This window comes from Plodia interpunctella, chromosome 22, assembly GCF_027563975.2.
Source record: "Plodia interpunctella isolate USDA-ARS_2022_Savannah chromosome 22, ilPloInte3.2, whole genome shotgun sequence".
In the NCBI taxonomy this organism is placed as follows: domain Eukaryota; kingdom Metazoa; phylum Arthropoda; class Insecta; order Lepidoptera; family Pyralidae; genus Plodia; species Plodia interpunctella.
The window spans coordinates 4,727,757-4,755,272 of NC_071315.1; the positions used below are offsets into that span (position 1 = coordinate 4,727,757).

General features: G+C 35.3%; 1 protein-coding gene across 2 annotated transcripts in view; it reads right to left on the minus strand.

Annotated features, from left to right (window-relative positions):
* Dpp10 (Dipeptidyl peptidase 10) overlaps positions 1–27,516 on the minus strand; it is a 110,525-nt gene that overhangs the window by 29,008 nt on the left and 54,001 nt on the right. Inside the window, exons 3-6 of one of the 2 annotated variants that reach the window (XM_053762092.1) lie at positions 25,446–25,656; positions 12,170–12,264; positions 7,130–7,257; positions 162–391 (exon numbers count right to left, since the gene is read on the minus strand). In XM_053762092.1, the coding sequence (XP_053618067.1) occupies positions 162–391; positions 7,130–7,257; positions 12,170–12,264; positions 25,446–25,656 (664 nt within the window). Of the gene's footprint in view, positions 1–161; positions 392–7,129; positions 7,258–12,169; positions 12,265–25,445; positions 25,660–27,516 lie in introns of both variants that reach the window. The other variant, XM_053762091.1, reaches the window with a different exon arrangement.

Genomic DNA, 27,516 nt, shown 5'->3' on the forward strand with positions numbered 1-27,516 from the left:
GTGTCAGCATCCCGTATCCAATACAATACCGTACTCCTTCACGATGATGAGCACCTAGTACTCTCTGTCTTGCTACATTGTTTCATCATATTATAAATCAATGCACAAACAAACACAAGCAAGCGTTTGTAATTTTTAACAAATGATCGTGAATATTTTACCTTCATATAACCAGTCAGGCACTCCATTGTGTACAGTCCCGGGTACACCAGTGTCTGTGACCCGGTAGCCAGTAGACGACCTCGGGGCTGGTCTGTAGTATATATCATAGTTGTTGACGGTGATGAGCCCGTGGCCCTTGGGAGTCCAGGCTGCGAGGAGGAGGTGTGGACCCTCGGTGATGACGCCGCCTCCGACCTCATCGGGGAGTGGTGTTAACGGATATGACTCGCTGCAGACAAAGTAAAATAAAAATAATGTCTTTAGCATTTAAAATATCTATACATATAATAAAACTGTAAGTGGGCTATGTGACATATAGGAGATATTAAAAAAGGGTATTAATGGGGGTCTTTATGAAACAGATTTATTATTAACAGATTTTTTAGAATTTTGCCTGTCTTTCTGTCTGTATGCGTGAACAAACGTTCGCGCATCACGCAAAATTACGGAATGGAATTTGATGCGCTTTTCACAGTTGTATAGCGGATCTGGTATAGGTTACATCGCTTTAGGTACGTTGCTTAGAACCCGACATATTGACAATAATAAGTTATGAGCGAACGCAGTAGTAATCTAAATCAAACTCATGACACACATATGACATAAGGGAAAGTAGGTATTTTTTATGTAGATATCGGATTTTTTTTTAAATTAAAAATCTATTAAAGATAAACGCTGATAGATTTTGAAGTCTATAGGTCCTTGTTTTTTTTTTAATATCCATTACGAGAATGGAATACGTTTTCTCTGCAATATATGGTAATCGAAACGACCGAGGGGTATATGGAGTGTGCAAGAATTATTATGTTTTTAAACGTATAGGTTGTATTAGTATAATATAATATTTACTCGTATGCCGATTCGATTTCGCTAAAGTCGCATTCACGAATTAAATTAAACTATGAAAAAAAATTAAATTCATGGAAGCAAAAACAAAAAGAATATATCGAAATCAGTATATCTGTTTGAATGCTACTTATACAAACTTACTTTTAAGTACCTATATAATACCCTTTTGGTTAGGGGTTAAAAAGTAATTTAAACGCAAATCTCTTTTTTTACTCTTTAAACAGATTACTCAACATTCAGAAGTTTAAAATTACTCTGTTGTGTAAAAGCATCATTTTGTTAATGGGAAGATTCCGCTGTAGTATTAGTAATATTCCCTTGTGTAAAACACATTGTTGTGAAGTCATTAATTATACGAAGTTGCGGTGCGAGGCGAGGATAACTTTAGAACAGCGGTTCTCAAAGTGTGCTCGGAGTCCTGGGGCTCCACATTGCATCTGTTGGGGCTACGCGAAAACATTGGTCATTGGAAAAACGGAACTTCCCTACCAGATGTTGTATCGGGAAGAAAATAAAATGTATAATGTAAGTTACAAAGAAAATTTACAACGCGATCTCTGTTAGAATAAAAGTGAGAATGAATCATAGAATTCCAAATTTAAAATCAGGAAACGACCCTGCAATATTGCCTTCGCAGTTATTTGCATTTAGTTCAGGCTTTCGTGAACGTGATATACTCGAGAAATGATTTTTACATGATTTAATTATTTTGTTTATTTAAAAAAAGAAAGTATACATAAAACAAGTTTTAATTTAGGGCTCCCTAAAATGATTAACTTTCAAAAAGGGTTCCGTCTTAAAACCAGTTTGAGAGCCGCTGCTTTAAAGATATCATATAGCATGTAATGTTCACGACAAAACACGAGCTAACTATTGTAGAACTTTTTATTTTGTATAAACGAAGAAAATTACTTATAAAGATCTTTAAAAAGATTACAATTATATATTGGCACTTGCCCAATTTTCGACAAATACTTTACTTAATCCCTCTCTCATCTGAGCGTTTTCCCGGTTTCTTCCTCAGCCTTTGAGCGTCCGAAATACATACATATATATATACGTACATATATATACGTACATATATATACGTACATATATATACGTACTTGTCATTCTTGCAACAAATTGCAGATACAGATTGCTAGTCAAATTGCAAAGTTTCTTACATCAATAATGCATATAATATGCATAGAACCCATGGACTGGACATTCAGAGAATCCCTTTACACATTCAAACCCTAGACATAATCCAATTATGTACGTAACAACAGAACAATACAAATTGAAGATTTGAAACCAAATGTTTTATCAGCTGTCAAGGTTTCATATATATCATGCTTTCACGGCTAAATTGCTGGACAGACTTTGATAATATTTAGGTAGGCATATAGTTAAAGACCCCCTTTACACGTAAGCTACTATTTTTTTCAATAATTAATCCCTAAATGACTATAAGAGGGAGTGACAATTTGTATGAAAATCATTTTTTACTTGGTATTTTCTGTTAAAACCGTTGTCTTGATCAGAAAATATCTATCTATTCATATATGATAACTTCTGTACCTATTTCCTCTATTTTGTAGCATAAACAAACAAATATTAGAATTGGAAATAGTGGAAACGCAAAGCCTAATATTACAATGTAAATGCACAGAAATTTCCTTAGCAGCAAATACTTTGAATAAACATCAATAGAAGACTCGACAAATTCACTTGACGGTTATTTTCGTATGAGAAAATTTGGTAATGGATCTTTGCCGTCATATCCGAAGGGCTATGTTTATCAATACGTCAATTATAAAGGAGGAGCAGAAAAAAAGGACGAGGTTCTGAATTCGTTGCTGTTGGAAGTAAAATTTTAAAGTAATTCCACAGTAATTCCAATGTCTACTAATAATATAGTAGACATTGGAATTACTGTGCTTACAGCCTACTTTAGTTGTAGATGGCGCAAGTTGCGCATATGTTTCTTTCTCTCCATCTTGTACAGTAAAAATAAAACAAAGTTACTAAGAAATCTCGGTGTTTTTAATAAAATAAACTCATAAACGAATATAAAGGAGTAGAAAAAAAGAATGAGGTTTTGAATTCGTTGCTATTTTTTATTTTTATTTTTTTAATGTATGTTACTCGATTACGCGAAAACGGCTGGATCGATGACTATTTGATTTTTATGTTAGGTACAGTCATCTATATTGAGTAACACTGCTTCAACTCTGCAGCGCTGTAATAGCGTATGCGATAGCTTTGATGTGCTGTCAACTGTACACGCCTAGTACGTACACGAGCGGCGCTCCGGCTACGTGGTCTTACTTCCTTTGTCCAACCGATCGCACGACGTGGATTATTTTTTCCTGAACGCAGCTAGCATCACATAAACTACAAGCTGATTTTTTAAAAGGTTTTTGACCTTTATTCAAAGCGGTGATATACTATATCTGTTTTTCAACTTGGAAGCTCAGGGTCTGGAGGATACCTGTGACGGTGATTAATTTAAAAATGGAAGATTCGCAACAACAGGACGCTAAATCGGATTTGCATGAAAAAAAGGATAAATGTGTTTCTTTCGCGGCCATAAAGCATCGGAACCCAAAGTCCGCTTTCCTACTACTTCTCCTCCACTTCGCACGGTCTTCGGCATCCTTAGTCAGACACGCTCTTTATGAATAGAGGATATCTGTATAGTAAGAATAGACCCGAACTGTGCGTCGACGCGACATGTCGGCCCAACCGGCTTTGTCTCAAGCAGATTAATTGTGCGAATTTAATTTAAAGTTCGCGTGTGCTCTGAAGATGGATCTATTTGATGGAAATTAGTTCATCTTAGAGGGCTCCTGTTCTCAAACTTCAGATAGAGAGCTAATGGTCGGAGAAATAGATCGTAAATAGTAACTTTGTCTGATCAAAATTATTCATTAGCATATTCAGCCATTTTATTTCTATTTAATCGAGTTTCTTTCGGCATTTCTTTTCAGCAGTGATCATTTCGAAAAAAGGTCTAATTTCTGTACAAATGCTTTGACTATATTGGACAAATATCATTTCGACCATTTTTTTATTTTCTTTGGCGTCCTTTCTCTCGTTAGCCACCTTCGGGCATGTTCAGGAGTTGGTCGATAAACAATGGGATTAACATATATTTTTACGAAGAATGTAGTTAACGTAGCCCTCCCTCCAATAAACCTACTTCTTAAGATGTTATCTTGCGAAAACATGTCTCCAAAAATAGCATTATTCCTTTATTCCCGTCATAACAATCAAAAAGCTGACCTATTTGGACAATATCATTATTAAATCCGTGTAAAACACGGTACACGACTTGGAATGGAATAAAAGTAACTGCCTGCTTCTAAGTTACTTTTACAACCACAAGTACCAGGCGATCATAAAAACTTACGGCTTCAACGAAGATTTCAGCAAAAGAAAATTGTTTTTCCTTAGATTAATAGAAGTTAAAATTAAAATAGAATAGAAATAAGTTTATTCAAAAAATTACAGACACACACATAATAACAAAAAAAGAAAATTAAGATAAAAAAAATTAAAAAAAAACGTGGGTAAGTACAAAAAATGTTGTTATTAAATGTTGCTACATAAAGGGTTTCAAGAATAAGAACATGTTTACGTTATTCTCTTGTCTTATTTTATTTGTATTTGAACCTTTCCTTAGTACTTTTATACTATTTTCAAAGTAAAAACGGGCGTAATTATTAACTTTGTTAAAACTACTTTTTCATACTTTTCCATTTTTCTATGTCTGATGTCGGTACGATTCGAATAAATAGGAATCAAAAACGCGATACGATTGTAACCGAAAGAATTTCTCTCAGGTAATTTCCGAATTGCACAAATATTTCAAAGGTTTTATACTGAAAAACTTTTCTCATTACGTTAACAGAAATTCGAAACATTTTGATGTTTAGAATTTTCGTTTTTCACTAAAGTTGTTATCGTAGAATCTGCTGAAAATGACACTAATAAAATGAATGAAAATAACATTAATTCTGAAAAAGAAATGCATGTCACAATAGTACATCCAATCAACTAGTGCACAGATGTGCACTTCCTTTAGCACGTACATATGTCGTTACTACGCAAGTGCAAAGTAAAAATGCAGCGTGCAAAGGAAACTTTTATGCAAATCGTTCTCACTTCCATTCCAGCTACCAGGCTAGCATAACACATAAGAAGGAATTTTAAGTAGGCTCCGCGTCTGATGCGAAAAGTTTACGCTTCATAAACGACTGCTTTATGGAACAGACTAGAAAATGAGGCGGTATAAATGGATTTATTGAAGGTTCGTTTTGTTATTCCGTTTCAATGTAGGTATTACATACGTAATATGTATACGACGACCTCGGTGGCGCAGTGGTAAATTTCTTGCCACTGAACCGAGAGGTCCCGGGTTCGATCCCCGGTCGGGTCATGATGGAAAATGATCTTTTTCTGATTGGCCCGGGTCTTGGATGTTTATCTATATATGTATATGTTATAACATATAGTATCGTTGAGTTAGTATCCCATAACACAAGTCTCGAACTTACTTTGGGGCTAGCTCAATCTGTGTGATTTGTCCTAATATATTTATATTTATTTATATACTCGATTAACATATGCCTCATATATAGCGATCGATATTGATAACATTATTACAAAACATACGTCATTTGATATGGAAGAATGTAATACACCAGTATTGGTATTATTAATAGATAGAGTAGATTCTGTTCAAAATACATTTCCATCATTAATATAGCGAAATTATTTTTACTCTACAAATATGTGCAGTTGGGATGATGAACTTAATTTCCAAAGAAATATGACGAAAAATGCCTATTTCTAGATATGTACATGTCCATAGACAGCTTTAAACCCAGTTTATTCCCAGATAGTCCGATCCGGCGCAAACCGTCGACTTTATGTGAAGAAACTGAGAATACTATACGTAGATATATCTTTTCCTTGCCTATCGAAAACTAGACTATTCGACCATTTCAATGTACCTAAGTACGGCTATTAAAACAGGCTAGCGTACAAAACACCTACACTACGTGAATGAGAACAAAAGCCGTCATTGTGCCGAGGTTTTTTTATTCTTGTAATATTTAAATGGCCGCTTTCAACCTCGGACCTTTTTGTTCTCAATTGTATGGGTCTAACGTTGCCAAACAAACAGCTTCTACTATCATAATTTTACAAATTGAATAAGCAGTGATGGTGAAACAAATTAATAGTACCTCTAGAATAGCGAGAGTTTAACTCAATAAAACTCTTACCAATAGTTTGAATTGAAGTAGAAAAAAAGTTTTTCGTCTACTTTTTGTTTCATTCTTCTATCCATGGAGTCCTTCGGTGATCTTTGTATCGTAATAAGTGATAGCTTAGAGCTAACTCTTTAAAGTGTGTTCTAGTTTAGAGCAGAACTTCACGAGCGTACAGTTTCACATTAAACTAAGACGCTTACTTAAAATTCCTTATAGGATTATTCCTCCTTAAAATTCCTTCTCACACTTTGCTAACCTAGTAAATGGAGTTTCCATATAATTTGCACGTAATAGTTCGTATTTTCAATGTTGTTTTATTTTGGAAGTACTAACAATAACTTGTGAATTTTAATATACTTTTCGCACGTCAATGGTGATGCGCGGTGTCGTGAAAGACTCTTCATCGTATCGTGGTAGAGAAATAATTGTCAAATTCAATTAAACTGCGATGAAAACGCCAGGTTTTCTACAATTTAAAAGCTACGACCACGTGGTCCACTTCCTTTTAAAATCGTTGCTTCGTCTGAGTTTGCAAGATTTTCTCGAATAACGACGTTTATTATTTTACTCGAAGACGTAAAACTGCAGCTTTGAGAATTTCAAGTGAAAATCTGACGTGTAGTCTGTGGTAATTCGCCAAGTAACTGACGTGGTGGCATTAGGATTAGGTTTCGATAGAGCAATATATATTTTGACTTTGGATTCACTTAATAACTTTGTTTATTACTTTCCTTACTCACGCGCTTTGGCGTCGTTATTCATGCATTCGGTATGCGATAATGGTGGTTAAGCAACTTTCGCTTTGGTGAGTCTGTTCGAAATATTCTTGTCATTAGACACGGATGGTTACTCACGTAGTAAGTATGTCGTAGACGGTGTACCGCGCGAGGTACGAGTACCGATGGACTTTCCTCAGGTTCTGCGCCAGAAGCAGGAATCGCCGGTCCGCCGACACTGAGAACGACGCTGGCTCTAGCACCCGCTGAAATAGAAAGAATAATTTAATCTAATGTGATATCAAAAACACCATTGGTATTTCTTTTTAATACCTGTGGTGTCTGTTTTTGATAATTAATGAAGCAAAGCCGCGGGATGCGACCAGTTATCCTTATCCTTATATATTATAAAACAAAGTGCTCTGCCGCGTCTTTCTGTTCGCGATAAACTCGGAAATTACATTTTCATTCACCAATAGATAGTGTGATTTCTGAGGCAGGTTTAAGTATATAATTTATTATGTTTTTACCCGAGCGAAGACTTGACGGTTTGCTTGTTTATAATTAAAAAGACACGCCAGATATTGATTATCTCACAGACAAGAACTTTAATTCATGAAAGAGAGAGAGAAAAAATTAGATTAGTTGCGAAGTCTTTAGAAATTAATTGACCTACTTTTATTTCAGCGACATTTTTAGAGCTAAACAAAACTCGGTGTCCTAGCTTAGCTATATACAAACGCCACAAGGCAGCATCGCTGTGCGATGTGATATTGTCCAACCTTAGATTATAGAAACTAAATTCTGTGTATCACAGCCAACATATGTTATGTTGCATGTGTTGTGTTTTTTATCATAATCGTTAAAATATATTTGCACGCTGTTGAAAATGGCTAAATAAATTTAAGGCTTTTTAAAATTGTACTGTCAATGAAACTATATCGTACTTATGTTATGTACCTTATATACCTATAGCCTTATCGTCATCATCATTACGCCGGACTGCTACACTGGACGTCCCAGGTTCAATTCTCGGTTGGGTGAGTCATATTCCCTCCCGGGAATATGATTTTTTCAGATTGACCTCGGTAGTAGATGTTTATATAGATTTTATATAGAGTTTGTAACCCATAACACAAGTCTCAAACTGTTTGGAGCTCACTTTGTGTGGTTTGTCCCTACATATACCTTTTTCTTTCATACACGCGCAGCGTCATTACGTCGCGTAGTGTTTCGAAGCGCAGCTAGGACATATCGGGTAAAGAGTATAATTTTTACGATGAATTTGAAATAAGCGACAGGCTTTTAAACATTGCATGTGACATGCTGTCCGAATGTTTCCGTAATTACGTGTTGGCGGCAAAAATACCAGAAAATGCACTCAACGGTATCTGAACACTATTAATATTCAATTGTAATTGCTGACAATTTTATTTTATTGTATACTAGCGGTCCGTGCCGGCTTCGCTCGGGTAAAACCATAACAAATTATAAACATAAACCTTCCCCAGGAACCACAATATATATTTAAAAAACCCGCATCAAAATCCGTTGCGTAGTTTCAAAGATGAGTTTCAGTGATAGTTGTCAGCATACATGACAGACAGCGGGAAGCGACTTTGTTTTATGCTATGTAGTGATTGCCTTGTTCCGTGCATGCTGCAATTCCCTGTATGCTTGCAGACTATGTTCATCAGCCCTTTTCTACCCACTGCTGAGTATAGGCCTCTGTTCTTTTGCGCCAACCTTCAATCCTGTGCTAATTTGACTCACGTACGATTTTATTAGTATGTCATGTCATCTCGCTGCTGGCGTTCCGACACTTCTTTCTCGTATCCTACGTCTTGCAGCCTTAGAATCTTATATACGGAAACTTCTACAATGCTCTTCTTTCTCCTTCTCTCGCTCTCTCTCACATATTCGCGTGTTCCCGGGTCGTTTGGCGCCGTAACGCCCCGAAGCCCGGGTCAGGATAAAAATTGAAGATTCAATGTAATTTTAGAATAAGCCGCCTGCGTCCCTTATTCACCTTGTACGACATCCACGGAAAGATATTTATGGCCATATTGTAAGAAGGAAGGAACCGTACCGTGCGCACGTAAGGGACCTTAATTGTTTCACTATAAAGATCTGTTACTTACATTAAGGATGCAAATTTAAAGAATTGAAATGACATATTTTATCTGATTTTCATTTTACCGCTGGAGGACATATTATTAATTCGTCATGACCTAGTTTCAAACATTATAGAAATACTGATACTGATTTATATCATGTTCGTAAATTATACGCGGTAATTTGATTCTGTCCTATCCTAAATCTATATTGTTTGTAGGTATATTCCGAACACGCAAACATATAATTAGAAATGAATCAGATCCGATATAATCGTTAATAAGCCGAATAAATGCTGATAGCGATCTGTATCTCGACTCGAATTGTTTAGCGATGTATCGATTTTGTATTTTATAATGTGAAAATTAGTTTGTCCCACTTCAAAATGGTGCAATGTATTGATGGAGAGTGAACCGGGAAAACGCTCAGATAAGGGAGAAAGATATGTGCATACCGTGAAGATGGCCAGTTGATAGCAGCTCTCGTGCAAATTCCGTTAGTTCCAGCATTTAATCGAATACCGAAGCATTCATTACTCAATCTAGATTAGTTTACAGCGTCAGACTAAACGTCGGGGCCGTATTGACCATTACTAAAGTAGGCTAGTAACCAGGGACATCGCAACTGCTAGGGGCCCGGGAGTGGGTACAAAATAAATTGCAAACTGAAAAACTTATACAGATTAGGTATCTGTAGTGTCACGTCTCCATCTCTTATGGCTTAGCCTGATAAAGAAGGCAAAAATAGCAGTTTTATTGACAACTCAAAGGCCACGCTGTGGAGAGTATAAATGAGCTTATGGTGGAGTTGATATTTAATTGTGACAGGCTGCTAGCCTAACGCCCATTTTATTTAATCTATTAAAACTGTAGTGACCGGATTTTGCTATATATGGTTTGAGGAGAAGATATTAATATTTTAATACATATTTGACAACATTTTGCATGTCCGGAAAAATTTAAACTTATTTTAAAAAGTTGGTGATTACACTGATAAAGTTATTACGCGTATTCCTGCGACAACTTGAAAAAGGTTTTCAGAGGTTGAAAAGGGCCCCAAGAATTAAGGCTCCAAGGGCCGTAAAAATAGTTCATCCAGCCCTGCTACACGCTAAGGTAAGTCCTGAGCTATTTCCAACTTGGGAGCTGTAGATGTAATAATAATATTTATCTATAACGCAAATCTTCGAGTATTGTTGCGATTGTATGTCTCGTTTTACCGTAATCTCTCCATATAAAACTTTAAGGATTTCCACTCAATATTTATATAACTATTAGGTTTAATAAACGATCACTGTTTATTGGATCAACTAAGACCAAACTGAAACACAATCGGTTTAGATCCGGGTGGAAATTCTTCAAATTAACAGTTATTAGGTATGTTTATCAGTATGGTTACACGAGCTCGTTTATTTCTGTCGAACTATGTATATATTGACTGAAATTATTTACCGAAAAGATTTCCGTTTTATGATTACAAAAATCCATGCCAACCTCACGAAGTTATCCAATGAAGCGAGAACGTTAAGAGAAACTGTCCAAGTGGGAGTCGTGTACGCCCATAAAATGAAGGGTAGCTAAACTATTTTCGCCAGCAAAACAATATTTTGTTTTTCATGGAGTTTGTATAAATGTTATGGTTTACTCAAAATATTTTTGAAGACATGTCTATCGACACTCCGCACTTAACTTTTCTTACTTAATTTTTGTATTTTTGTGTAAAATCGTAAATATGGATCATATAATATTTTTACCTAGAAAGTTTCAATTGTGGGTGTGACATACGGACAGAAATAACGATTTAATAAGGGTTCTGTTTTGTGCCAATCGGCTAAGGAACCCTAAAAACTGGAGCTGACCAATATTGGACGTCAACCCGGTTATAAATTGATGGCCAACAAGTGGGAACAATAGGGCTGGGAAGGTTTGGCTAGCGGAAGGTTATTTTTTATTTATTGTTTCGAAATGAAACGATGCGATAAATTGGTTAAACTTTGGTCGATTTCTCACAGTGGTAGGCTGTTACCCGTACCATTGTGTTTTTATGCTTTATATTTTTTCTAATTATTAGCGAATAAGAAGTAAACAATTATAAGTAGAATAGATTATATCTCTCCTAAATTATATACAAAAAATTACAATACAGTAGTATTAGTAGTAACTAAACTAAAAAAATAAATTTGTTGTAGTGACTTTTTTGTAATATTTGTCTCTTTTGAAACACTAACGTTTTGAAATATAAAAAAGCATATTCACATTGCTCAGTCATGTGCCGTTGCGATGACGCAGTACATTGCAGCTTCGAAGTGCTCCGTTGTTTTCTATAGGTTTTGATGTGTGTTGCGTTTTTTCTATTTCTACGTTCTTCTGCGTTGATTCGTTGAAGGAAGTCAACATGACGGAGGACGTCGCAGCGCAACTTCATGAGCAATGGGGACGGGCTTGTGAGTATTTTATCGATATCATTTGCACGTTTCAAAAATAACAGTGACTTGTACTAGCATTGTGACTGGGGTCAGCCCTCAAGCGCGCGCGCTATATGTATACAGAGTGACCGGCCATCACGCGAAGTAAATGCTGGCTTTTATGTGAACTATGTTGTTTCAGCGTTTTGTTTTTACACAAGGCCTGACATTTATTAATAAAAATGCTGCTTAATCTCCACAGAGTAATGACACGAATTCCAATAGCAGATAAAAAATTGTTATCGGTGAATTTTCTGTATTCTGTCTAATATTCGACTGTGCGAAGTGGAGACTAAAAAGTAGGAAAGCGGACCCTGGGCTCCAATGCTCTTAATTTATGCCATGGAATTAGTAGGCATTTGTATGAAGTACTTACTAAATCTATGGTTTATGCTTAATAGATTGAGTTAGACCCAAAGTAAATTCGTAGACCAAGGAGGTACTTAGGGTGGGTTGGAATCGCCAACTTTGACGTTAACTTTAACATGCGCAGAAGTACGCCGTCTGTCTGTCTGTCTGTACTGACTAAACTTCAGCAGCGCGCCGGTAAGAATCAACGTCAAATTTGACGGTGCAACTCACACTTAGTAAATACTTACGAATGTTGTGTTGGGCATGAGCGTCTTCGAAGTCTGGTTGGCGGCGAACATCAAGCTGATACCTCCTGATGCGTCTCTGTACACGTACTCGTCACCTGTAGGAACAAAATGAAATATTACTTCATATAAATAGGCATTATTTTGTCAACATATAAGTTTTCGTAAGGAAGCATTCCCGAAATCGCGAAAAAAAATTCAGCTAATCCATACATTTTCCTCAATCAGAGATATTTTTGGTTTTGTATAATTTGGAGGATAAGTATTAGGAGCTCTATGGTGCGGTAGATAGCGCCACTTTCGTAATGGGCGGTTACAGGATGAGTGACCAATAATGTATTAGCGTTAGAGACATTTAAAATTTTCAGCAACGAACTGTTCTTTAAGTTCTAATTATCTAAATGCGAAAGTTTGTGAGGATGTATGTGTATACATACGTTTGTTACTCTTTCACGCATGTGCTGTACCTGTAAAATGTACTGGACCGATTGTTATGAAATTTGATACACGGGTATAATGTGATGTAACCTGGAATAACACATAGGGTACTTTTTAGCCCGAAATTCCCACGAGAGCGAAGTATTAATTACTATTACTATATAATTTCCAACAAAACCAACGCGTAAAATTTTCAACCTAGTTATTTTTCCCACTACCTATTATTATTATTGCTAAGATGTTCAGTGTTGCCATAACAAACTAGAGTTGGCGCCAGCTCTGTGCCAATAAAAAGGCTCAACGATAAAAAATTCTATGTAATCAATGGAAGAGGGTTATTCTGTGGAACTATTTGTCGAAAATCTAGAGTTAAAACTTTATAGTAGAGCACGCAAATGGAATAAAAAGTCAGGACAATCGACCCGATAGGCTACAATATCATTCCCAAAGAGGTTTAACCTTTAATCTTGAAAAATTTATTTTTAGCAGCTTGAGAGAAATATATATTAATTACCCATATCGCTGAAATAATAATTCAAGTGAATTAAACATTGTTAAGTTTATTTTTTTTATCAATAGTCTTACTCTGTCAAAATGAATGAAACAATTAAAAAATATACTTTTAATTTCTTTGCAGGACAAAAAGTTTTAGCTTTAATTTCATAGTTCTATTGAGACCTTCAAAGCTTTTAAAAGCTTTTGTCTAATTAATGGATATAATTGGACTAATATATGTATAGTAAAATAAATTAAATGAGGCGAAATTCCAGTTAGTCTCCTCCCGTGAATGTCGTATGAGGCGACTAAAGGACACATGGTCTTGATTGCGTTGGATAGGAAACAATACAATTCCCAAAGAGAGTTACCGTCAGGCAGGCGGGCGGACATAACACAGCCGAATCTTTAAAAATATTAACTTGCATACTATCACTTAAGTTTATTTTTTTACGCTAACCCCGGGCTTCACGGCATCATCGCGCCGAATGCAACCGGAACACGCAAACACGCAAGGATGAGATATACATTTTTGTTTACATTAGGCATATTCGTTAGTTTTCATTTGTAGTTGCTCTTAGGTTTAATCCGAAACTTTGACATTACCAAATGAATTTACCCAATTGGGAACATCGTCCTCCGTTTGTCATTATGTCAGGAGTCAGGGTGAAAGAGATTGAGAATCAAGGATCATTTATAAGATTTTTTGTGGATTGGATCCAAGTTTCTACTGGATAACGTCTGATATTAACAAAACGGTGTATATATATATATTGTATGGAAATGTTGCAACACGTACACGTTTGCAGGTATTTAGCCATACAATAATTGCTGAATCCATACACATTCGGTGTACACGGGCCATAAATATTACACAAAAAACATTCCGGAACTGTTCACGTGACTGAATTTCCAAATATTTCGATTGTATTTATATTTGCGTCATTTTATCCCCAAATGCTCACTTAATACAAGGCTGGTGTATTACATTTCACGCAAAAAAAAAACTCGAGTAAACAAGATTATTGATACACGCGATTGATTCGTCAACGTTGATCAACGGAATGGAAACAAACAAGCAATCATAAAGGGCAAATATACGTATTGGAAGCGGACAGAGGAAACCCAATTAAAGTAGCAACTGTAGGTATACAGTGAACATCAGGCCGTTTAGGCGCAGAATATCCAATCCGCAAAAGGTCCAGTCCAATTAGTAGAATAAATAATTTAATTTTAACATTAGTTGTAATAGTATTAGCAGAAAGTCCAGTTCGCAAAATGACTAATTCGGAGAATGACTAGGCATTCTATGGCTTTGTTCGATTGTTCTAATTGCTTAGAAATTAATAAGTACTTCAATGAAGAAATAAATACTTAAGTCCAACAATATACCTATAAAGTCAATAAAATACAATTATTTTGGGAAAAATTTAAGAAAAAGCACGAAGGTCTCGTATTAACGGCGAGTATAACTTAACTTTATTTGACCATTCTCTGACCCAAACAAAACCTTGACCCTCTCATCCCTTTTTCAATTAAAAGTAGCATTACGAAGCTAGGCTTTAGTCATTAACAGCGTTTTAGGCCCAAATTATATAGTAAACTTTAGTTAAAGTTGTATTGTCAGTGTAGGACCTCGTAGGAGGCGGAGTTTTTTATTTTTCATTTGACTTTTATTATTTTTACTTTTCAAAACCTGTCATTTTGACCCCATTCAAACTTTACAATTTTTTTTCTTTATTTTTCAGCACTCTTTCCCCCTTTAGAAAAGTGTTAAGTATAAAATGTGCGTGCGCATAGTATTAATTACTGTCTGCTCGTTCGCGATAATCTTAAAAGCCAGGAGGGCTCTAATAAACAATAATATATTGCTAATACTTCACAATGAGATACATAGGACCGGATAATAAAGGAATCAGAATGTTATTCTTCCACAAATAATACCCACCAATGATTTATTTACGTCATTGGTTGCATCTGCGACTTGAAGTCCTATCCCAAACTTATATTACCAGTCACTGAGCTATAGTCAGCCTTTATGGGAGAAGTTATTTTTATAATTGCTATCTGGGGTCCCGAAGAAAAATCGTTTAATAGAATTCGACTAAACAATTTCTGTATTTGTCTCGAATTGGTCTTATAATTTTTTTTTGAGTTGAAATATTATTTATTCGTTTATTGAATAATAAAATCGCTACACTACTATGTAACTCCTAATATATATTTAGTTTAGAATTTCACTTTATTATTTACGACTTTCTTTTGTTCATTTAAACTAAAGAATTGAACACAGTCATATTGTATAAAGACATATATTGACTTTTTGCAATCTCGAGCAATTTTCCCGTGCAAATTGTACTAGAAACGTAATTTATTACACACTCACTATACTAAATTAATCTAATTTATTTTACTGTGTGTGGAATTTTTGTTAGTAATTCTTCATTTAGTCATGTGAAAGATCTGTAGTATTTAATAAGTATTACTTTTGATGGCTACTACTCTATTGTCCAACACTACGTCACAAACTGACCCCGTTATAGAGATCGAGTGACCCGCACGAAAATAGCTAAGCAGTTTAGCGTCGATTGAATAATTAAGACAACCCACGCGTCGTTAACCAGAGGATACACGAGCGGATGTTACTACTAGGGCCTTTTGTGTATGTACTAAATACTTTTTAATGTACACTTTTTAATGTTAGCAAGTATATATCTTTAGACATATAAAAATAAAAGACAAATCACACAGTCGAGACCATAAAAAGAGGCGTACTAACTCAACAATACTATATTTTATAACATACAGCTTTTAGCCGCGGCTTCGCCCCCGTCAATTTTACAGGATGAAAGGTACCCAAATATCCTTCTCCATACTTCAAACTACATGTATGTAAAGTTTCAAGAAGATTGCTTAGGTAGATAGAGCCTGAACCAACTTACTTCCGCATTTATAATATTAGTTAGGATTAGGATATACATATATAAATAAACATCCAAGAACCAGGTCAATCTGAAAAGATCATTTTCCATCTTGAACTGACCGGGGATTGAACCCGGGACCTCCAGGGTAGCAATCCGGCATGATGACTATTAGGCCACAGAGCGTCGTCAATGAAAGAATAAATTGGGTGCAAGTTTTTCTTCATCAGTAGGTGGTCTTTGAAAACGAGTCAGGTTGGTATTGAAACTTATATTGCACGAGTAGTATGTATTCGAACCTGAGACATTTCTATATACAGGCGGGCGTATTTAACCATTCGACTACCACCACTTCAAAATTCAATTTACATTTTTCATATACAATGAATTTAAAGTAGAAAATGAAAAAATATATATAACATTTTATATTTGGCGCGCCGTTGTGAATGGAAATTATGCGACAAGTACCCCTAAATTAGACAGAAGACAAATTACGTCTACTCCAGCCCAAATTAATTACTGGTGACAGATAGAACGTTTTTGAAGCGGCGTGGTGGTCTAATGGTTAAGATGCGAGACGAAGTGGATTTGAATCCTACTCGTCGTTTAGTTTTACGTATTTGATTTATGTGTATAGTAGTTTTCATACCATCTTGCTTCCGATGAACAAAAATAATGTGAGGAAACTAGTAAATTCGTGGGCTTTTATGTTCGCTAGTGTGTATAGTGCCACTAGGTGTTAATGTTCGAAAAAAATATGTCTGATGCCTTTGGGTCATTTTTAAATAAAATCTGACACCAGTGTTAACAATACGCTTGAGTAGAAGAGTTAATATTTGTGAAAGCTTCGGGAAAATAGTAGGCCCTTTTTTATTTGCACGAAAAATACATTTTTGCTCGACTTGGGAGGGGGCATTGCCGTGCCCTCGGATAACAATACATAACCTCGTTAAACTATTCTTGTCTACATTCTAAATAATAACACCTGTTGAATTTTAACCCTATTCCGAAAGCAACAAGTTACAAATTCCGGCAGCGGTTAGGGTTAACTCATAAAAAAACGTAGGAACATCCTGGCGCAGGAAATTCGCAAAAAGCTGAATGATTAACTCGACCTCTTGCGTCTAAAATGTTATATCTGAATGGACGGAATAATGTAGAAGAGATAAAGTATAGGGTAATTGCCTGTGTATAAAATAAAAGGTGTGCAATAAAATACCATAATCAAATGTCACAATCATTGATCAAATTTATTTATAGTAACATTTAGTATTTTTTCCCAACGGCTGATGAAGTGACTGGGAAAACGCTCAGGTCAGAGAGTATATCCCCTCAAACGCTGTTTGGCAGTAAGATATGGCTTCATGGCTTTTTGTTATGTATTTTAACATACTTTTTTTGTACAATAAACACAAAATATTCTTGGAGAAATTCCCGAGGCGAAGATAGTGGAAATATTTTCTTCGTGAAAAAAAAACGAATTCGCCTCTAAATATACTGCAGTAAAAGTTTAATCAATGCATTATGCATAACACATCTGCAGTGTAATCCCTTTGAGGCCAGAACACGACTGCAGCCTTTGCAAAAGAGGAAACGAAACTGGACTATAAATTAAACTACCCACAAACTCTTTTATTGCGTACAATAGTATGGTACGCAATGAAGAGAGAACAGAAGTTGAAATATATTTATTTGAATTCAAAGAATTTCTACTTTTAGCATTCTCCCTCTCTCATCTGAGCATTCCAGGTTTCTTCCAGCCGTTGAGCTTTTGAGTCCAGGGTCCGCATTGGCATCCATATCATCCTTGACGCCAACAAGCCTTAGAAAGATTAATGAGTCATTATGTAGATTAATGACGACCTCGGTGGCGCAGTGGTAAAGTTCTTGCCACTGAACCGAGAGGTCCCGGGTTCGATGCCCGGTCGGGTCATGACGGAAAATGATCTTTTCCTGATATGCCCGGGTCTTGGATGTTTATCTATATATATGTATTTGTTATAAAATATAGTATCGTTGACTTAGTATCCCATAACACAAGTCGAGACTTACTTACTTTGGGGCTATCTCAATCTGTGTGATTTGTCCTAATATATTTATTTATTTATTTATGTAGGCGGCATAACATTCGTAGTCTTTGCTCCGTTTTTGAGTCACGAGCATGAGTCCGTGACTTAAAAATCGTAACATGGTGGAACTGGTTCTTATGGCGTTCACGAGTCTAAGCATAGGAGGCTGCAGGTGACGATGTGCTGTTGACTGTACGTGCCTTGCCTTTAAGATGCCAGCTCTGCGTTCTTATTATTCTATCTCGCGTTACATGGAACAGAATGTATGGCCGTGGACAACGCATAAATAACCGATTGCTGTTGTGTGGCGACTTTTACGCTTTATTTGTACAGGGTGAATAACAGAGTTATCCCCAATATTCAGGGCATTGGATAGACAAATAAATCTGAAAAATATATAGAAGGAGCAGACTTGTTTCCTTGGAACAAAAAATTGTTTTCTTTATTATTTACAGCCAACATTCCAAAAGAATATTCATTTTGGAATATTACCTGTCAGTTTCATAGTTTTTTGTGTATGTAGCAGGCAAACAAGACCACCTGAAAGCAAGAGTTACCACAGCCTATGTTCGCTAGCAACACTGGGAATGTTATTGTCTTACAAGTTATTTTCAGAATACTCCTAATATATAATATTATATTTTGATGTTACCCTCTGTCGTAATTCTCATAACGTGCATCCATGGAATTAATAGCTACTAATTCCATGCGTGTATTATCATAATATACATAAACGACAGTTATAAGATAGTCTGTGACATAAAGTTTACTAAAATATGATATTTTTCCCGGTAATATAGCCGAAGATTTCTGTATATCTTTAAATAAGAATTTGATATCAAGTCGTAATATAAAAATATAGTCCCGGTTATCCCTGTTATTTATAGAAAAGTTAAATCGTATTTAAAGCTAAAATATGTTTTCTTTCTTTCTGTCGACTTCAAATATTGTAAAATATGTTTAGACTTTTTTATGAATAACAAGGTAAAACCAAACACAAAATTAGTTAAAAATTTAGTTTTAATGGATCAACCAAATTCACAAACAACCAAGAAACACAAAATGCTGTTGAATATATAACATGTCTTTTTGAAGTCGGTTAAAAATGGCCATAAACTAACGTGTTAACGTTTCTAAAGCGTTAAAAGTGACTCGTAAACGTTATATCGTGCTGTTTACTGGTTAGTGTGTGAAAACTCGTAAACATGTCAGGCTGAGCACACAACGCGATAATAATAAGGCTTCTTGAATAAATGATTTATTAACAGAACATACTTATAGCACATAGCGTTGGCAACAGTTGATAGGCAATAATGGCATTGCCAAAAATGGTTGGTATGAGACAGGTGACCAGCTGTAAAATCACAGACGAAACTATGAAATTTTAAGTTTATTTTTCCGCAAACGCAGTCCCGAAACAATGTGCGGAGATGAGAGAGAGAATAAAATCAAGAATCAATTCAATCAACAATGTTAGTGTATATATTTAAGTATTAGATATATTGTATACAATAGATCTTATTCTTAACACTAAAATCGTAGAAAAAGTAAATAGTAGATATTTGTGTAGGTCTGCTACGGCGCACCGTAGAGGGTCTACGGGTGGCCGTAGAGGTGGTCTACGCCGTAGAATGTCTACGATACGATTTAAAAAACTTTTAAATCTTTTTAGTTGCAGTTATATTATTACTTGTAATTTTGAAGTAGATGTCTTCAACCTTTTGGGCTGAAATTTCGTATACACGTTTAGTTTGTATGAAAGTTTTAAGTCCTCACACACTTCTAATATTTGTATTTTCTTATATTCAATCCGTGGACAGTGTTATAGGCGTAGAATTAAAAATACTTTAAACAGAATTTGTAAGTTAAACTAAGATATTTACTATATTTTTTGTAGGAGTACGGAAACAATCAAAAGAAAATCACTTAAAACCTAAACTCATAAATTAATTATATGCTACAAAATTTGGACAACCTTCGAACGAACAGTGACAGACTACGTCATTAAGTGCACATTAAAGTGACATCATCAAATAAAATTGTCGTTAGCGAGGGCTGAATAAAATATGTGAATTTTTTAATCTATTACAGTCGGGGTCCATTTCAGGGGGCATGTGTGGAATTTTCTATGACCTTAGTTCTTAATTATTATTACTTGATTAACAACGGGTTGCACCAGTTAACTTTGACGTTAACTTGTACACAAAACGCCAAGTACGCCATTTTGTCAAAGTTAACGTCAAACTTGACTGGTGCACCTCACCCTTAATGAGTTTTCAAAAACGGTAAGTGGTAAACTGTGGTAAACTGGACTCGTGCGCCGAGGTTTCCGTAAACAGACATTTTTACAGTTTTCAGATTCTTTTCATTTAATATTTTTTTATTATTTTATTTATTGTGCGATAGCTAAATATATTTGTCAGACTTCAGATCACTAACTATAACTATATCTATTACATCATAAATCATTAAGTTTGATGATATTCATCAAACTTAGTGGTTTAGCTGTGAAAGCGACAGACAAACAGACTTTCGCTTAAATTTTGAATACATATAATTACCTAGTGGTCCGTCCCGGCTTAGTCCGGATAAACCATAATAAATTATACACTTAAATCTTCAAAATAAAATCAAAAATGAAAAATTAATTAAGAAATCCTCAGGAATATCTATAAAAACTAAGAATTAGGTCGATTTCACTTTTGAGGTGTCGTCGAAGATATACACTTATATAACTTTAGTGCACTTTTGTCACTAGTGACGAATGCGTACTTAAACTTAATTAAAGTTAGTTTCGGGCACTGGTGGCAAATGTGAACTAAATTGAGCACATTTTCGTCAACTTGAACATAAAAATGTCGACATACATACCCTATACATTTTGCCGCGGGCGGTAATGTGGGCTACAGTGACACAATATGATATTATAAACTATGAGGATCCGAGGCGAAGCCAATAAATTTATATGATAAGCGTCGAGCACCCTACGGAAATGTTAAAATACGACTCGCGGAATTATGACTCCATATTTTAAGTGGAAAAGTTCCTACTTTTAGATATTTTGAGCATACTTTTGAGAATTATTTCACCAAATTAAGAATTTACATCACTTCTTAAGTAGCGACTTCTTCAGTTCCCACGGGAACAAGTTAAACTAAATTCTTTTTAGAAAATATCAAAACCCATAATATTTATCTAAGCATAGAACATCGATATATCGACACAGTGAGTCCTTACAGTCCATAAAGTATATACTTTTTCGACGTATATGTATTAGGCTTCTTTTCAGTCTAAAGAATCAGTTCTCGTTTTCTAATTTAGTTTAAACATTTTAAACCACCTGATGATCTCTAACATGATATCTATATTAATCCATACAATAATATACGTGTGTATTTTTTTTATAAGGAATAAACTCCAAAACCACAGCTCTTAATCTTACGTGAAGCAATACTGCACATATAACGCGTCATAATAGAGGGACTTTAACTACTGTAAAATGTTCACGCAGCGAATAACGAAATCTCTTTACCCTGGACCTCTGGGTTAAATCAACCGGAGAGGCCGCAAACGCAAATTCCTATGCGAAAAAGTCTGTCACTTCAATGCCAGACGAGATAACCGCTCAGTAACACAAACTCTATCTCTCTCTCTCTCTCATTCTCGTTAACATTCTCGGCCACGCTTCTCTAGTCCACGAAAATTTAAAATTTCAAGATTCTGCTATGATTTCCTGACTAGCCGCCGCCTGGCTGACGTCTATTCTTTTTGGAAATAATATATTGGGATTTTATCTCCCACCTCCACCTCCTCTACTGGAGAATATGAATTAAGAAATCACTCGCCGCTGTCGCATTGTTGACAATATTATTACACCTAAAAATAATACCGAACACTAGCTTTAAAAAAACCTTAACTTTAAAAAGTTCGCAATTAATACAAACCTTTTCCTTTTCTCTCTCATCTGAACGGTTTCCCGGTTTCTTCCTCAGCCTTAAAGCATTAGAACCCAGGGAACCCTGGGTTCTAATGCTTTAAGGCTACATTCAAATAAACAGTATGACCATCAGTCTTGTACCTTTTGCAGAGGAGAACTTGTAAGCGGCCTTTCCGGTTGGTTTAATACTCAAAGCTAGTCGCACTCAATAATTAAGCAGAGTCGAAAGCTTAACTTGTAGGTAAACATCGTTAAGCTCACGATGAACTCACGGTAAGCAATGTGAATAGCCACAAAGCTCCGTGCAAATGTAAAATATGAATGAGCTTTTAGTGTCAAAAGAATACGTTGTTAAGCTTCGGAATTAGCTAGGAAATGACTGGCTTTCAAAAGCTTCGTTGTATATAGGTACTGCTAAGATTTTATGCTAGGATTTTATGGTTCATTTTAAATATTCTTGCAATAATAGTTCAGTGGTCAAGAAGCCCGCTTGCGATCCTAGGTTCGAATCATACTCGTGCCACATGTATCATGTAGTTATAGGCTATACAATGCTCGCCACCATTACATTGTTATATATTAATAAATAAAATAAATGGTTAAAAATGTGATGTTGGTACTAGTGAGCGCCTTAAGTACGAAAACGACGAAGCGTAGCGAAATTACAACGTACCGTTGAAACTTCGGACAGTTTCTATGCGGGCGCGGTTAAAGTTGGTCTTTTAATATTAATCGAATATAAAAAATATATTTTGTGCTGGAAACTTAGATAAGATTACCTTTGAAGGCATTTGACGGACCGTGTAATTAGCTGATATTGCAAACATTTAGAAGATCTGTAAATTAAAACAAAGAAAACTTTTTATTAAGTTCAAATCAGACATAATGTGAAAGTATATCTGTTCTGCAATTCAGGGTTCAGATATGATATAATCGAATAGAAAGACCAGAAGTTAAGTATTATTAGAAGTTAAGCAAGATTATTTTTTGCTGCTCTGGGATTCAAAAGTTTGTATGAAAAATACACTAGATGTACACATTTAATATTTGTCAATACCAAATACAATGGTCAAAATTGGTTAAAAATATTCAATGTAACCAGCCAAAAGGACATAGCACCCTCATTTACTTTCTGCTCTTTAAAGAAAGACTGGACTCTATTAAAATTTAAGAAAAACAGAAAAAGAATTAAAAAGTATGCAGAGTCGCGAGTAAAAGCTATAACATAAATTAAACCTAATAAATTATACAACGGATGATACCCAAGACAGGGGAAAGAATTTAATAAATTAGGACTGGGGGCTTACTGTCAGCAACTTTGCTAATTTCACGACACTTTTCAACATTAATTTTCTTTTCGGGCAACCCTCACAGGTTGGCCACAGTACCAGGAACACAGAACACCTGTAGAGTTCAGTATGTAATTAATTTTTAGCAGGTTGCCGAAGGGTATATGTACGTAAAATGGTATTTCAACTTATTTAGACCGTTTGTCATTGAAAATTTGAGCAGTAATTATCTTCTCAAAGTTCAATACGAATTTATCACAAAAATATAATATAAATATAACATATACTTTATTTGAAAATAGAATGTTGTAATATGCAACGGGCTCCCAGAGGGCTGCGGTTGGCAACGTAACAACTATGTTTATAAATTACTTTGGGACTACTGCAATGTTATGAACTTCTAGTAGTCGTTTAGTTAAAAGTATGGCGCATTTTAACTTGCCTTTATTTATTCTTAACCGTGTGATATCAAGTGTCTAAAATGGTCAAGGGAGAGTTGGTTTTATGAAGAATATTATTTTTGTAAGGGGTCAATCTATCAAACGAATTACAGTAATCCTTATTTTATTCCAGAATCCTTAGGTGCACTTATCTTATTAGAATCTTTTGAGCAATAGTTACTTCTAGGGACCTAGCTCGACAGTTTGCCAAGCTAATAGGTATAATCTAAACTGCAATGTTGAAACAAGCCATTAGTAACCAACACCTCAACGACCATAGCAAAATGGAATAAAAATTTGATATCACAAATTCCGAAACCATTGTAGCAAAAAGTAGTTTCAGCGAAAACAGATTTTAAACGGGAAAATATTCAAACTACGGTTCGAAAGGTTTCGAAATAAAAAATAGCTGACAATTTTTCGCAGAATTTTTGCAAGTGTAAAGCATTAATGTCTGTAAATAACAGTGCAAACCTTGCAGCTTTACAAGCATTCTTTGAGGTTTTAACATATATATAGTTTAATGGACTAGAGTTTTTACAAGCTTTTATTCAGTGTGTAATCAAATCTTGCTCAAATGGAATTGCACATATTAGTCCTGAACGTTTCGTCTATCTCTGTGTCTTTCAACAAAATCTGTCTAGTAGTTTTGACTTCATTCATTACAAACAAAAATAAATTTATGATATTAACGCGGATTAGCATGGAAGTATGGATGATTAATTATTTATCTATTCAGTAACTAAATCTTCCCAAGAACTAATAAATATTAAACATAACTTGATAAACGAGAAAAATCCAGAACAGGTTTCGTTATAGTTCACAGAATGAATTTGCATGCGTTTTCTTCTCTCATAGATCCACAAAAAATGTCATCCATAATAATCCGTCAATCTGTTGACTGACGACTGCACGAGTCTTTTCAAATTATATCTTTGAAATCTCAAAGCGAATTTTGAAACGCAACGCCCTTGTCTAAAAATAGAAGGAAATCGGAAACAGAGAAACGAAACATGAAACGAATGGACTATAAAAGCTGAGGCAAATTGGAGTGGCTGGCGGTTTCTTTTTCAATCCACCAATGATTTGTTTTAATTGTTAATCGAGAAAGAGCTTTTAAGCTCTTGTTAATTGATTTCGTTGAGTAAAAAAATTATGGCAACAAAAATTTGTAACAAAATCCCCAACAACATAAAGATACGAAATTAAATTCATTTAAAAAGTACCACAGATCGTTAATAATTGATAAATGTTATTATAATTTAAACAATTTCTTTGACGATAAACTCAGCTTCGATATACTAGTTTTACTTTTATTTATTAGTCTTAGTTTTGTGGGATGATAGCCATTTAAATTTGCATACCATTAGCCGGAGAAGCATGTAGTATTAAGTTTTATTTTAACACCACATTGTAAATAATGGAAACTCATGGTTATGAAAATAAATAATCTTGGTGTTTTACCAAGGAGGGTTGATATGATGTAACTAGTCGTAAAATCACAATCAAATCTTAAAGGTTTCTTTTTTACACTAAATCGCGGCTTCGGAGTGTCACAGCCGAGAATACTACTGGGAACGCGACAGGATTCATCACCCAAATCTTTCGTACTTTTTATATTACTTATTTGGTGACTATGATTCTTGATCATAAAATATATGACTAATCTAATGTTGGAATAACAACTTACCAGATAACCAAGTTCCATTCCACCGGACCGGCACCAACTCCTCGCTGAGAAGGTCCTGGATCCTCAGCCTTCTGCCCTTCACCCTGGGCCCCTCATCAGGCGGGGTCAGCAGCACCACGGAAGTCACTATCAGGGCCAGTACCGCCACGATGACCAGCAGTGCGATGAGGATGCCACGCCAGTTGCGCTGGTTCGTAGCGCCAACCACCAGCTTCTGGAACGATGGACTACTGTTAGATGCTAATAGTTTGCAACTTTGATAACTACCTATATAGAAAACATGTCTGGACCAAAACGGTTCTCGCTATAGATATGCTATTTTCAAAAATTAATTGAAGTGTTCGGTTCATTTAAATGAGTGTGAAGGCTAACTTCATCAATGTTCACTTCATTAAAAAAATTATACACGTAGGTATATATATCAAAATAACTTTCAATAAAACGGAAGCTACCACAGGTCATATTTCATCGCTTTCTATTTCCCATACCGCTTCACCAAAAAGTCGTTAGGGCTAACCCTTTGGCGGGAAAATGGAAAAGGTCCGGTTGCATTGTTGCTTCAGTATGATAAATCGACTAGGGTATCATGAGCCGTGTGGTTGTTGTGAGTATAAGTTCCTACACTCGCTTAATTGAATCGTTGATTATTTTCTTTTATAAAGTGAACACGCACTTGAGTTTGAGCGTGCTGCGGCCGCGCTGTCATTACGATCCGTCAATTTTCTTGAGGAAAGAATCATTTCCAAAATTCCCACTACCGCAGTACAGAATAATTATTTTAAAGTCAGATAGAAAAACTAATTCTTTTCTTTGTTAAAAACTAATTCTTTTACTAATTCTTTTCTTTGTTAAAAATTTAATTGTTTTTAATGACAGCGCGACTGCTGCGTTCATAACGCTCTGAGAAACACCCATTTACGTTGGAAATAAAACAATATTAACAAATCAAGCGATGATGTGAAATCTAAAGTAAAATTAAAGTAATTCTTGTCTTTGTTAAAATTTAAAAAAATATATCAATTTTTCAATTTTATGTTTGACTTGGATTCGCGGCAATCATACTTCTTCTTTGCCGACGCGTCCATAACACCATACGTTCCGTATTACGAGTATGCCACAATGATACTTGATAGACCAATTTATACTAACTACTTACAATGAAATTCAGAATAACCGACATTTCCTAAGGGCTGTACCTGATTTCTTTTGCATAGCAAGGGCTCTGTTTTGGCTCTGTTTTGGCTCTGTTTTGACTAATTTTAGGGATGTCCACTAAACAGCACATTGACAGATTAACCAAAGCATCTATTCTTAAAACGTCTATTAACATAGAAACACGTGTTACTAAGAAATAGCAATATTCATATTTTTGGACGCAACCCGAGCCGGCAGCCATTTTGTAAATGGCTGCTATTACGAGACGTTAGCCACGGACGATAACCATGGGGCCACGTGAAAAGCGATTATTTTCTGCTACATAAATCTTTTTCTTTCTTATCCTCACTTTCATTCGGAGCTGTGACGTCGCGAAGCCCGGGGTCAGTTCAAGAAATAAATATTACAATGTTGAAGATTAAGCTGTGATTTTTCGATTGCTCGCCTGCCAGAACCCAACACATATTGGAAATGTTATGGTTGCCTACTCGCTGCCAAGGCTTGGGTCAATTATGGAAGGATATAGATTGGTCCTATAGTTCCAGGGCAGGACTACACGCAAATTTTATAATTACACAGATTTGTGTAGTTGTACTACACAAATCTGTGTAAATATAAAATTTGCAATTTCTTATAATATACTTATTATATAGTAAAGAAAATTTTTGGAGTTTGATTTTAAAATCTAGAACCAATATACTATTACTGTTTTATAAAATTAAAATTTTCAGTATTTTGAAGCCAATCCACCACATATAAATTTGTTTTATTTCAAAAAATCTATTTTACATATCGCGGTTCTCGTTGCCGCGTCCTAAGGGTCCACTTAATAACCTCTGCTGGTAGATGATAATTTACACTCATATTATTTTTTATAAGATAGCCTGGTTGAAAAGATAGCTGATATGATAAAGCA